Below are 13,604 nucleotides of genomic sequence, written 5' to 3'. Positions count from 1 at the left end.
CCCATTAGAACAGTAGACCAGCAGTAGACCAGCAACTCTTGTGTTCTGCCAGTTAAAATCACAGTTTTTGTCAATGGAGTCTGGTGGCTTTGATGAGAGCATAGAACCTAAACTTAGGCTGTCTGTCTGCAGGGTAAAGTGGTGAAAATATTCTAATTATAGCATACACTTAAACAGATATTGATTTTTGAGGTGTCTAATAGCTCAGCTCCAACATCATTGATGCAAGTGGTTTTTAACTGAAAATCTCTTCTTTTTCCAAGAGGGGGCAGCAGATGCTTGATTTGTTTTTATTATTTTGGCTCTGGGAGATTTTGATAGATGAGTTTCTCTAAGAGTAGTTCAAATATACTGTATATTTACATTAGGCCTACCTATCAAAGCAAAAGCTAGTGATCATTTTGGTATATTAGTGGACTTTATGTTGTCTGGTTGAAATGTGCCATCTATGTTGCAGGCCATGCCATAAACCTACATGTGACTGTCATGTACATATACGTTATTTATTATCATTTCACTCATGTTACATTACCTCCACTTCAGCCTGAGCAGACTCTGCATGGCTTATGCTGGGGCTTGTTGCACACATGTTTCATTCCCATTTTTGTTAGCTGTTATTTTCATTTTTTTTTTCATATATTTCTATTCACTTTGCCTTGCAAGTCAGTGATAATTTACAGTAAAAAAAAAGTCTTCCTTGTGCTGATGGACAGTTAGAACAGAGAATGTTGGAGTACAGGTAGCAGAGAGAGAGAGAGCATACACACACACACACACACACACACACACACACACACACACACACACACACACACACACACACACACACACACACACACATTCGCAAATGTTTTAGGGTGATGAATCAGTGCTTTGTGGTCGTGTCACAGGAGAATAGTGGCCACCCTGCTGGCTGCTGCAGCTGCTGGCTGCTGCCATTCTCCCACACAGCAAAGGACCTGGTTTGATCTCAGACAGGTTCAGCCCTCAAGGAAAGGAATACAACACTTACAGATGCTCATGAATGGGATGTGTAATGCATTTGTGCAAATTATTATTACTATACAATAACCATTTTCTATTTTGCAAGGGCACTGTACAGATATGACTGTAAACTGTGTTCCTGTATAATACATACATACTGTACAGTAAGAAATAACTACTAGTGATACATTAAGAGACTAAAAGAAATGTCATTCTTAATTCTTTGAAATCCTTATAAGCATTATGGTTTTTCCCCAGGGGGCCTTATACGTATTTACACTGTATTTTAAGTCTGTAGCCTATTTTCTGCTGCCAATAACTCGTTTCGACCGTGTCTTCCTGTCAAACAAAAAAACCTGGAAAAAGCAAAATGTGCAATATTTGTAACAGGAGTGGGCTGCTCTAATAACATCCACAAGTTTACTTTCACGTCACTTCTAGTGCGATCAGGTACCTCCTCAAATAGATCAACCCTGGAGCTCCAACACGTGTGTGTGTGTGTGTGTGTGTGTGTGTGTGTGTGTGTGTGTGTGTGTGTGTGTGTGTGTGTGTGTGTGTGTGTGTGTGTGTGTGTGTGTGTGTGTGTGTGTGTGTGTGTGCACTTGTGCATGTGTGTGTGTGTTAGGTAGGGGTGCGGTTAAGGGGGAGCAAGAGGGTTTTTGGAGGCGTGGTCCTCTGTGTTGCTATGCACAAATTTGGCATATAAACGCAAAATGAGCAGCGGTCCCATGCAGCCAGTAGCACACAGAGCCAGCTGAGGAATTCAACAGGTACCTATAGACATTTTTGAGCTCTCTCTCTCTCTTCCAGCGTGGATGTACCAACTGCCTGCTCTCATTCTGTGTGATGGATGGAATTAAAGGCTCCATGGATTGGAAACCTGTCACTCTGCAATAATCTCAAGGTTTTCTGGCATCTGGAATATCGCACCTTGGAGGTATTTCGATCAATTTGGCAGAACTTAAAGGTAAACTTGCAGTATAAATAACTATTATTATTTAGGACCTGTGTGTGTGTCTTTGTTACTCACAAGTGAGCTTATCACATTTGATCTTTTAAAAGTATTCCTAGAATCATTTTAATAGGCTATTCAATATAATTCTTTATTATTGGAAGTAGTTTTTGTATAAAACATCACTGGAGTATTTTAGTTCTTGGAGGGATCCTTAAAAGAAAAGATCAAGATAATAATTATAATTTAATCTTTTTTTATATCAAAAATTCCGCCGCATGTCTCCCTCCAGTGCATGCTAGCACACATACAGTACAGTAACTCACACATGTGCACTACATTTTGTGCTCTGTAAGAAGATGTGAAAACCCAGTTTACACTGGTACTACTGTGTGTAATGATGCAGTGACCTGCATATGCACTCAGACTGCCTTGGAGTCTAGAGCAGTTCTATGTTGTAAAAAGCGTCAAATAATGAGCTAATAATTACCTGTGCATTGGTGCAACATCACATATTAAACAGCTGCATGGAAATTGTGTACTCACATGCAGGAAGTGAACAGTCTGAAAGAATAAAGCTGAAATTGAAATTCAACCTATTCTACTTAAACGCACTCTCTCTGTTTTGCAGACATCAAAAAGGCTTAATTCAGCTGCAGTATTTCCCCCATCATGAAGAGGTCTCTTCCTTTCCCAGGCTGGGTAAGAGCAGCGAGCTTGTTCCTATGTTTGACTCAGACCGCCCTGGCAATGGTCCTCACCAACTCCACACAACTCGAGTCCATCCTGGACAAATACAGAGAAAAGGATGAGGAGTGGTGGAGGGCCCGGTCGCGAGGGAAGAGGGCCATCAGCGATGGAGACATGCACCTCATCCTGGACTTGCACAACAAGCTACGGGGTCAGGTCTACCCTCCTGCCTCCAACATGGAGTACATGGTAGGTGCTGGGGACACAGCTGTCTCTGGAATACAGAGACAGTGGAATACATATTATCGTTTGAAAGAATTCAACCATGCACACAGTACATTTCTGTTTTTTATTTAAATTAATAAACACCACAAACCAGTATTAGTTCGATAAAGAGTCAGAATTAAATTTACAGTATCAGGAGAACTCATGCTAGTCTCGCATTGCCAGACCTATCTCCACAGTACTGTGGAGTAAGGTCTGGCTACTTCACACAAACATTCTGGGATAGGAGAAAAAAACAACCTGGGTTGTTTGCATTTATTTAAACCAATCACAATAGTCTTGGTTCGGCCCTAAATTCCTGACGCAGAAGCGGTGGTCTTGGGAAGGAACTTGTTTTGGTGTAACATTTGCACCCGGTAAAAGAAAACGCCACATACAATATTAAAAGAAGTTAACTGTTTACACAATACAGTATATATATGTGAGCAATTTAAATGGTTACATGGTTAAATTTAATTTGCTCTAACCAGTGTATCGCCGTGTGATCGTCCACAGTAATCACCACCAATCGGTCCCAAAACGTCCCAGTTAGATAGTAAATGCTGTAAAGATAATCTTTGTAAATCTTTACAATCATTTCTTGAAAGCAGGCCTGCCTTGTTGCACAATCCAAATTTTCTTCAAAACTTGCCATTTTCAGCGTTTAGCTTGCTAGCTCGAAGTTTGTTGTTGTTTCCCGAAGCGAACAGAGTTTGAGAACGGCACAGAGAGTCGAAGGCAATGGACATTGTGCTGGATGTCAGGCATTTATCCTGGAAATTCCATTAATCCAGACTAAACTGATGAATTTGGATTGCCCATTTACTGATGCGGCGTGATACTCCGCATTTAAAGACTTTTGTGATTGGTGTCTTTTTTCACCCTTTAAGTAAACCAAAAAAAACACGAGTTAAATATGTAAGAAATATGTTAAACAGTGTTCAGTGCAGTTCATGTTACAGCAGGTAACATGAACTGCAATCGTTAGCAGGTCCAGCTAACTATCTTACCGACAGTATTAACCCAGTGTTACTTCCAAGGCCAAAGGGCACATCCTTAAATTAGTTTGTGGGGTTACTGGTAAGGAAAAGCCCCATTCACAACTAGCACATCCACTGTGTTATATTTCCTAACTGTGTGCAAGCCTGTCCTGCATGCTATCGAAGTTTAAGCTAACGTTTAAGAGCTCTGTCCTGGTATTATTGGATTTAGGGAGGTTAACACACCAACGTTACCTGAAATGGCATTACATTTTTCAGCCTTAGTCTTTAAGCCCAATATCATGTAGCCATCAAGTGCATATTTAAGATCGTTTTGAAGGATTCTTATTATAATGAATCTGGAAACTTTAAAAAGTCAGCTTGAGACAATGGTTTAAACTCATTTAGGGAGCTAAATTAGCTCAGCTAATGTTAGCTTGATTAACTAGCTAGCTGATAAAATCTGCCAGCGACAGTCATCAATTCAGCTGACGAAATCGGTGGTCATAGGGTAATGTATACGCTGCTTTTTCCTCCTGTCTATAATCAAGAACCCTCTGTTAAAAAAAAGTTATCATTGTAAACTGCATTTGTACCATTCTATAATGGAAAGGTTCATTATCTAGGAAATCTGGCCAAATCATGGAGGTTTGACACCAAAGTCACAAGTCTTTCTCTCCCGACAGTGCAGTTCTGTCAGCTCAAGACAACAGAGTGAACGAGATCTGCAATCCAAAACCACCATCTGGCTAGCTATAGCACCTCCCTCCTGCTTGCCCGCCCTCGCTGACCCTGGCTCATATCCAGCTTTCACCCCCACAGTGTTGTCCTGCCCTCTACCTCAACCATCCTGCCTTCCCTCCTTCCCTTCCTGCCCTGCATCTCCCAACTCTAATACTCCATTCCTCCTCCCGCTGACTCTCTTTCTCCCTGTCTTGCTCTTTTGCATTCTTGATCTTCAGCCTCACAAACTTTCCCTCAGGCTTTTTTTTCCCCCTGCTCCCCTTTCATGCTCTGCCTTACCTCCTCTATCCCCATCCATCGCAGCTCACTCAAACCCTGGCCGAGGCCGATGTTATCTTTTGTTTGATCCTCCATGCATCTCATTTTGGGTGCCACAGCAGTGAATCTATTTCAAACATGTCGAGCCTTACCATTTGAAGTGCGGGGCACGGTAGTGTAAATGTATGTTATGTACACTAATCCTGTGTTTCTTTAGCAAAGGATACTATTACTGATGATAATGATGTGGTAAGGCCAGGGACTGATGAGGACCAAGTATTTGGTTTTCAGATTGCAGGATTTGGATGCCTAAAGGGCTGAACTTTCATTGCAGCTCTGACTACAAAAGCCAGTCAGCAAATGCCTTTAAAGCAGTGTTGCGTCTGTTAATCTAAAGCACGTCACTTCTTGCCCAGCAGATTTTCCTGAGAAATAGAGACCTCTTTAAAAGCTTCCCATAATCACAGCCATCAATACGGTTGAATTACAAGCATTTACGTGAAGCAAATTTGCGTACTTTAAATTCCCAAAGCAATGGATGGCTTCTTGTTTTATTGAGCATTCGCCCTAAATCTACAACTGTAAGACTGCTCAGGTGGTCCTGGCAGAGGGCTGAAAACAACTCTGTATTTTGGGAAGTTAATGCCCTTTGGAATGCAAAAGGAGATTGGAACTTGTTATCGTGACTTTTCCCTGAAAGCTGGTGAGCAGTCCATCTTCCTCTCTGCTGGATAATTAAGAGTGAAGAATAACAAGAATACAGAGAGAATAATGAGCTGGCAGAGATAATTAGTATCTGCTGTAGATTGTTTGCAGTGAAAGCTTCGTGATGAACTGGAATTTCATTATAACCTGCAAGAGTAGTGACACATGCCCTAAGTAGGCCTAAGGGTTCAGTATGCTTCTAACAAACTATGTTCTACAAAGTATTGTCCGAAAATATCAAAAGTTCCAAACAGCCACATTCAAAGCCAGGTTAAAAAATCTGCAGTTGTAGAGATGGCCAAGATGTGTCAAGATTAGGAAATGTCAAATGTTGGACTATCTGACAAACACTTCTTTTGAAGCAAACTGACTCCTTCAGGAACTGAAACAAGAATTTGTTTTAAAGCATTAAAATAGTTTTTCCTCCAGAAGTTACTCTTATGTATAAAAATGTCACATGACATTTCCAAAAACCTATGAGATTTTTTCTGAGCAGTTTGGTTTAGGAAAATAAAAACTACGTGGCTAGATTGTCATTAGTAAGATTGTCTTCATAGTTAATAGGAACCAACATTGATTTTTGGGACAAGACAGAAGATGAACTGCGGTCTCCATTGTCAAAGTCACAGTTTTTACATTAAACAATCCACAGCCCTTAAAGCTGTGTTTGGCCCAATGTTAGCACTGTGTGAAAAATAACACAGCCTCCTCATGTACTGTATACTATGTTTGTATTAATATACAGAGAGGGCAGCAGAGCTGGTTCATACTCTGGAGGATAGGTTACACTTTACTGTGCACCATCTCGGCTTAAATAAACAGACCTAAATATCAGTTTCTATTCTCTCTTGCCATATTGTGCTCAATTTATATATGTCATTAAAACAATATTAAAATTTCTATCATAGCCTACATATTTTTCTATATCGTCTCTTTTGCTATGTTGAAAAACCATCAGCATAACAGCATTACAGCGATACTTACGTCCATTTGGGAGCAATTAACGTTCTGATCCTTGCATGTGGTAGGCCTTGTGAAGCTGGAGCAAACCATAGAGGCGCTGTTTTGCTAACATGGAGCATGGAGTATACAAAAAAGGCTTGACCATGTGGTTATTTCCTATAGATTAACAAACAAAAGAACATGCTACATATATCGTAATCAAGATATGAAATGACCTATATCAGGATAAAAGATTCTGGCCATACAGTATCACCCAGACCTATCGCCATGACCACTTTGCCATGATAATCCTCATATATTACAAACTGCTGTGCAGTTTTCGATGTCTGGTAAGCCCTCAGATTAATGGATCTTAACTCAAACCTGCCTTCCTAGGATCATATTTAATCATATTTGTTGATGGTACCTGTAGCAACAGGCTCGCACCAATGCAACCCCTCACATTATTTTAATGCAATGCTGTTTAAAGTCTGAATGCCCACACAACAGACCAATTAAAGCATGTATTTCCTGTTGTGGTTGTTTTGATGTTTGAACAAACAACCTTCTCTGTCATTTTTCCATAGCTAATGTAACATGATCCCTCCCTGAAAATCATGCAATCTTTTGATGAAAATAAGGTCACCAAAATTGGAATGATAAGACTTCGACCTAACATCTCTACAATATAATGTAATGATCATGGAAAAATATAGTATCACGTGGCAACCTTGCAGGAAGTTAGAACAGAAAATCACCTCAGTGTTGATATCTTTGCCACAAGCTGGATTGTGGCCAAAGAAGTAAAGAGTCAAAATATCTCCAACCAGGCCTGAACAGTAAGCAGCAGCACAGTGAATGGGCAACAGTTTGCACAGTGTGTTAGCCTCACCAAACATATGGAACACATTATGGTGGTCAATCAGAGCAGTTACAACTCCACACTTAAGCATTATCCTATTAGTTTTGACGTGTGATGGCCGTAATGCATCCAAACAGTATGCCAGCAGCAGAGCACACTGCACCTATTCTTCTCCCTCCCCAACAAAGTCAACAGTAAATTAACTTTGCCGCAACATTTGAATTGCTCAATCCTATACCCTTGGTCTGCTTTCTTGCTTTGTTGAAAACTGTTTTCAGGTATTTTGACTTCAATTTAGCTTAATTTTTGTCAGGTTTTCACAGTAAATATGGAATCAAACCCCTATAGAGAGACTTTCTACTTTTATTTGTCAGCTTTTTCTCTCTCAGCTTGTTTTATGACACCAAAGAACTTACTGGAAACAAGCTATGAAACAACCACAATGAATAGTAGCACAAAGCTGCAAGTTGATGTGGTGGTGGTGATTCCTCTCTGTTTCCATTCTCTCTCATGTATGTGTCTGTGTGTGTGTCAGAGAGTGAACGTGTGTGCTTAATGGGAGAGGCCTAGTTTTTACTATACTGTGTTAAATTTGCGAGAGGCATGCGTACAGCCACTGTACCTTAAAGTAAAGAAGGTTCATCTTTCAGGTTCACTTTGCCTCAAGTATGGTCTAATTTGAAAAATGTAACAAGTAGCAATTAAAGCCGCAACTATGGAAAGTGGCCGGCCACTTAGGCCACTTAAATCATGAGGGTTATCTAGAGTGGAGTTTTAGGTCTGCAAACAACTGTCGGAGGCAAAGCTACACTAGACTCAAAAACTCATTGAGTTTAACCTGGAGCCCAAGAGAAACCTAATACTACCAAACCTAATGCTTTAGGCACCAGCTGAAAAAAATTATAGCTACTTAGCTATAGCTTCCTACCTTCAGATTTGACCTTTTTCTTTTTTTTTTTTCCAGAGGTAAATTTTTTAACAAATTTCATATGTGTTGTTCTCTGTGTGCGTGTGTGTGTGTGTGTGTGTGTGTGTGTGTGTGTGTGTGCTCTCCAGGTATGGGATTATGAGTTAGAGAGGAGTGCAGAGCACTGGGCATATACCTGCCGATGGGAACATGGACCGAGCCATATGTTGACACAAATAGGACAAAACCTTGGAGCGCACTGGGGCAGGTCTGTATGTAGCCTACAAAGAAGTGGATGGAACTGTGTTAGTTAAATTATGTTTTGTACAACTGTAATATGATAACAATAATATTTTTTTCTTTTACAATACGCTTCATCCTTTTGTGTGATACCCAATTAATTTTCACCATGAACAAACCTGTCTTTTGTTAATTGATTGTCTCCAAACCTCACAACTCTGAATGGTTGCATTCTGTTGTTCTTTGTTTTCTTCTTCTTTGACTCTGTAGTTCACCTAGTGCTTTTAGCAAAGGTTATTGTCAGCAAAAAGATTCCACCCTACGCTGTCCAAAACCAAACAGCAGACACAGTTTGTGACTAGCTGGTGAACATAGTGGAGCATTTAGCAGCTTAAGAGCCAGATATTTCCCTCAGCAGTTGTGGAGACCAAGAGCTAAAAGAACAGTGAATATTGGACTTACATTTCTCAGGTGGTAGTGATGGTGACTCCCAATTTTGCTCCAGGTCTGCTAGACTTGTACATAAGTGACTGTTTGCTAACATGTTTGCCTTTAAGAAGGTCAAAATATGTCAGTATTTTGTTCTAGTAAGCTTGTTCTGCTGCCCCCAAGTTGCTTAAAAAATGCAGCTTTAATGACCATGCTAGTCAAACAAACACTGGGGCACAGGCTGTGCACCAAAATACAACAAACCACATTCCAGCCAATCAACGACAAGATGGTTGGGGGAGGGGGTGAGGGTTAGTGCGCATGCACATAATAAGGGGGGGGGGGACAGTGAGCAGAGCTGATTGAGTAGCGTGACTTGTATCTGAGAGTAGCTGCTGGATCGCTGGTTTGTTGTATTTTGGTGCACAGCCTGTGCAGCTAGTGTTTGTTTGACGTTTACGACCCCTGTGTTGTCTCCAGAGACCGGGCTTTTTCACAGTGTATTCAGGGGCCAGGCAGAGATGCCTACGATTTGAGACAAACCATAGCTTTTCTGACTGACTGCCATAGAAGCTACCAGCAACATGTGTTAGCATGCCAGATAAACCAGAACAAAGGAAGATGCCAAGAGCAAAACAAGGTACAGCATTGGAAGAAGAAATGGAGGAGATCAAAAATTCCCTGAGCTTTATGACTGAGGAGATAAGCAAACTCGCCAAACAAACAAAACTTGTTGAAATAATGACCGAGGTTAAACAACTTACAACGCTTATCAAGGAAAAGGACAAGAAAATTGAGGACTTGTAAAAAAAGGATCGACGAATTGGAACAATACACACGGATGGAGGATGTGAATATAACTGGACTGGAGACCAAACATCAAACTTATGCAAGAGCGACATCCGACAAACAAATTAAAATGAAATCACGCTGAAACCATGCAGGAACTCATAGTGCACCTTTAAGACATGCATTATAAGCAAGCATGCACAATACCAAACCAATTAAATTGAATGCGGCCATCGTTACTGTTATCAACCTGTACTTTTTCTACTATGACATTTAAAACTGTCTGATGTGTAAACGGTCTATTAATAAGGGAAGAGTTTTTGCCTTTATTTCCTTCAGCCTGTTCTCATGAACGATGCACTGTAATCCGTAAGCATTCAATGTTTTTTTTTTGCTGTATTCACCACATTGATGGCCGCATAGGAACGCGGCTGGCTGCGTAGGGAGGAGGTCGAGGTGGATGATACCTAGTACAGGACTTTCAAGCTAGAGAGTGGAGTTCACTTCCCGGGGAAAGCCTTTCACCAAAGAAATGTGTGTTCCTTGGGAATGTTTTAATTCAAACCACGATCTTTTTCCAAATCTAAACCAGTCTTTTTGGTGCCTTGTCATAACTTTTGTCGCGTCCAAACACTCATATTTACTGGACTAAATTTAACTGGAATGTCTGCCGAAACAACCGGCAGCACGCGGTGCTTTGTACTCAAAGTCACCTATTTTCGGGTAACTGAACCACCAACTACCGCTGATACAACGGCGGTCTGTAGCCAGCAGCACAAAGCTCTGTAGCGGCTTAAAGAACTAGCAACATCATGGAGCTCGTAGCCAGCCGGCTGGTCACATGACCACCTGGATCACGTGACCAACTGGCGGTCTCCTAATTTCGTAGGATATAATACGTTTTGGCTCAACACATAGGCATTTCCAATAAATTAGACAAGATTGCATTTACAGACATGACTTCAACACATTTATTATCACATTTTTTGATGATATTATGAAAGGATACAGTATAATACATTTTGTGTGACTTTAGGGACCGCCCCCCTACCTACCATGTCCAGGCCTGGTATGATGAGGTGAGGGACTACAGCTATCCCTACTCCCAGGAGTGTAACCCACACTGCCCATTCAGATGTTCAGGACCTGTTTGTACTCACTACACTCAGGTAAGGGCTTTTTATCTCCATGGGTTAACAATGCCTTGGGATCATTTTAGGCTTTAACTTAAAAAAAAATGTAGAATCAATTTGTGATGTTTAAAAATAATAATTCAAATGTATTAGGGAACGGCAGTGGCCCTGCATACCCACAAAGGTGTTTTTAGTTACTCATGCTGATTATACATCTAAGAAAAGAAGTTAAAATGAGTAAAATCAACTTTGTGGAGGGTCTTTAATGGCTTTAAAAAAAACATTCTGTGAACATGAGTTATTTTCTTTAACAGATCAGTATGAGAATACAGTTTTGTTATATAGGAACATACTTTTTTTGGAAGACAGGGTTGAACTATTACTAGTTCAACTAACAAGGCCCTTCTTCCAAGTTATTCAAGTTTATCATTATTGCCTATATTACTATGAGACCCGCATGAAATGATGCAAAATCCTGCTACTGGAAATTTTGTATAGTAACACTTGATGAACGCTTCCTTTAGAAAATTCAGCTACAAGCTCCACCAAATGTGAGAGGACCACTGAACACTTTACTTTGTGTGTGTATTTTTTAATTTTCAGTTGGTGTGGGCGACTAGCAATCGTATTGGCTGTGCCATCAATGTGTGTTACAACATGAACGTTTGGGGAATGATCTGGGCTAAAGCTGTCTATCTGGTCTGCAACTACTCTCCACCGTACGTTTTGGCTTGTTTCAATACCATGTGATACAACTTCCCCAAAATGACAGAGATCAAAACTAAAATGATAAATGTAGTTATCTCAGAATCAGTTTTTTTTTTTTACTTTGTAATGACTCCAAACAAGAGATACAAAAAAGATACAAACTGAATCAAAGTCTGTTTACAGTGTTGCATAATGTGGAAAGACTTGTATATGGCTGATAAATTATCTCAAGTGATGTCACCTGAGTCAGCTGGGTCTTAAAACATCAAGTGTAGAAGTTAGAAGAAAGTAGGCCGACCTCTGTAGTCCGATCACAAACTCAGCTTGAGGTTCGAGGCTACACTAGCCACTATTAGCACTAACACACTCAAATCTCCGACAGACCTGTCGGCAGTCAAGTTGCATTGTGGGTAATGTAGGCACCAGGTTTTGAACATTGAAGAAGAATGTCTCTTGCTCTTTTTTTTTAACTTGAGGCCAACAATGTTATAAGAGTATAAATGCTAAATTCTGTTAATGAATGAAGTTTCACAAACATAAATATTCCAGTAATAATTCTCAGTAGTTTGGCTGTGTTCATTATAATACACCTCCATCTCTTGCTTATAAAAAACATTCAAATAAATAGATAAATACATATATTCTTTTTCAACTACGACAAAATCCCTTTCATAATTTCTTTCTCAGGGGCAACTGGTGGGGTCATGCTCCTTACAAATATGGATCTCCCTGTTCTGCCTGTCCCGCTAGCTATGCTGGAGGCTGCAGGGACAATCTCTGCTACAAAGGTGGGTTTGGGACAGAGTTGTGGTTTTTCTGCTGCCATGGTTTATCTCCTTACATACCTTTGTACCTATCCAGAATTGTTATAACTAGTTTTACTAAAAGAAAATGTGTTATAATAGTTCAAAAAATTTGACTACACCATGAACATTTTCCCTCACTGTCCTGCCATGATTTTGCCATGGTAAGATTGTTTTTTATGTACCCAGTGCAGCATTTCAACCCAATAAAATAATAATTTTGAGACATACTGTATGTACACCTTGAATCAATGTAAGACAAAGAAAATGATCAAATCTAGTCAAACAACACAATGAAAATCTGGTATCCGTGTTTACAGACGGGGGTGTTGACAGGCGTCCCGCTCCTGGGATTGAGGAGACCAACTACATTGAACCTGAAGCAGAACCAGTGAGGGACAGGGAGCCCCAACCCAGGGCCCAGACGCCAAACCCCTCACCCAATGACAACATAGAGAGAAACCAGGTTGTCAGCGCAGAGCAGATGTGTAAGGACTGTTCCCACATTACTACATCTCTCTGAATGGTGCAGTCGTGAGCGTGGACATTATTACTAGTATTAGAATGAGGTTGTGAAAGGCTCTTGTTTGTTTGTTCATTATGTTAGGTCAACAGGTCGACTGTAAGACTAAGCTGAGAGATCGGTGCAAGGGGACAACCTGTAACAGGTAAATGCTAAAGAATATGGTGACACACTGCAACAGACGCCTGTTAGCTTTGTTGCACCTGTTAGGGCAGAACAAATGATAGCTTCATCATTCTTATTGGTAGATGAAATTTGTGATGTAATGAATTCCCATCAAAGCTCTGGCCCACCTTCAACCTGAGCAGGGGTCTAAAATGCCAGAATAAGTTAAATCACCTGTGTGGGTGTTCAGAGAGTTTAATAATACTGTGTATTTAAATTCTGGGAAACATTTGATGTGCCAAGATAGTTGGGAATTATCAGTTCATACTGAATTACATAATTTATTATTTTCAGATAAAACACAGAAATATTCCTTATATTAGTATGTATGTACTATCTATGTATGTAGCATGTGCTTATGTGAAAAGCAAAATAACAGTGGCGAGATGTGTTCACTGTTATTCCCGCCCATAGATATGAGTGTCCACCTGGCTGCCTTGACACGCCGGGAAAAGTAGTTGGGACTGGCTATTATGACATGGTAAGTGATCAACAGAGACAATTTCATTTTTCATTTTATTTTCAA

General features: G+C 40.3%; 1 protein-coding gene across 2 annotated transcripts in view; it reads left to right on the top strand.

Annotated features, from left to right (window-relative positions):
• LOC120567858 (cysteine-rich secretory protein LCCL domain-containing 1-like) overlaps window positions 1–13,604 on the top strand; it is a 38,782-nt gene that overhangs the window by 20,065 nt on the left and 5,113 nt on the right. Inside the window, exons 2-10 of one of the 2 annotated variants that reach the window (XM_039814940.1) lie at window positions 1,795–1,951; window positions 2,568–2,875; window positions 8,438–8,556; window positions 10,783–10,915; window positions 11,483–11,598; window positions 12,275–12,375; window positions 12,711–12,878; window positions 12,998–13,058; window positions 13,493–13,559. In XM_039814940.1, the coding sequence (XP_039670874.1) occupies window positions 2,609–2,875; window positions 8,438–8,556; window positions 10,783–10,915; window positions 11,483–11,598; window positions 12,275–12,375; window positions 12,711–12,878; window positions 12,998–13,058; window positions 13,493–13,559 (1,032 nt within the window). In that variant the 5' untranslated portion in view covers window positions 1,795–1,951; window positions 2,568–2,608. Of the gene's footprint in view, window positions 1–1,675; window positions 1,952–2,567; window positions 2,876–8,437; window positions 8,557–10,782; window positions 10,916–11,482; window positions 11,599–12,274; window positions 12,376–12,710; window positions 12,879–12,997; window positions 13,059–13,492; window positions 13,560–13,604 lie in introns of those variants that run through there. The other variant, XM_039814939.1, reaches the window with a different exon arrangement.

The sequence above is a fragment of the Perca fluviatilis genome, chromosome 11 (genome assembly GCF_010015445.1).
Source record: "Perca fluviatilis chromosome 11, GENO_Pfluv_1.0, whole genome shotgun sequence".
NCBI lineage: Eukaryota > Metazoa > Chordata > Actinopteri > Perciformes > Percidae > Perca > Perca fluviatilis.
The sequence above is the reverse complement of the archived record's forward strand: the minus strand, read 5'-3'. Positions and strand labels throughout refer to the sequence as shown.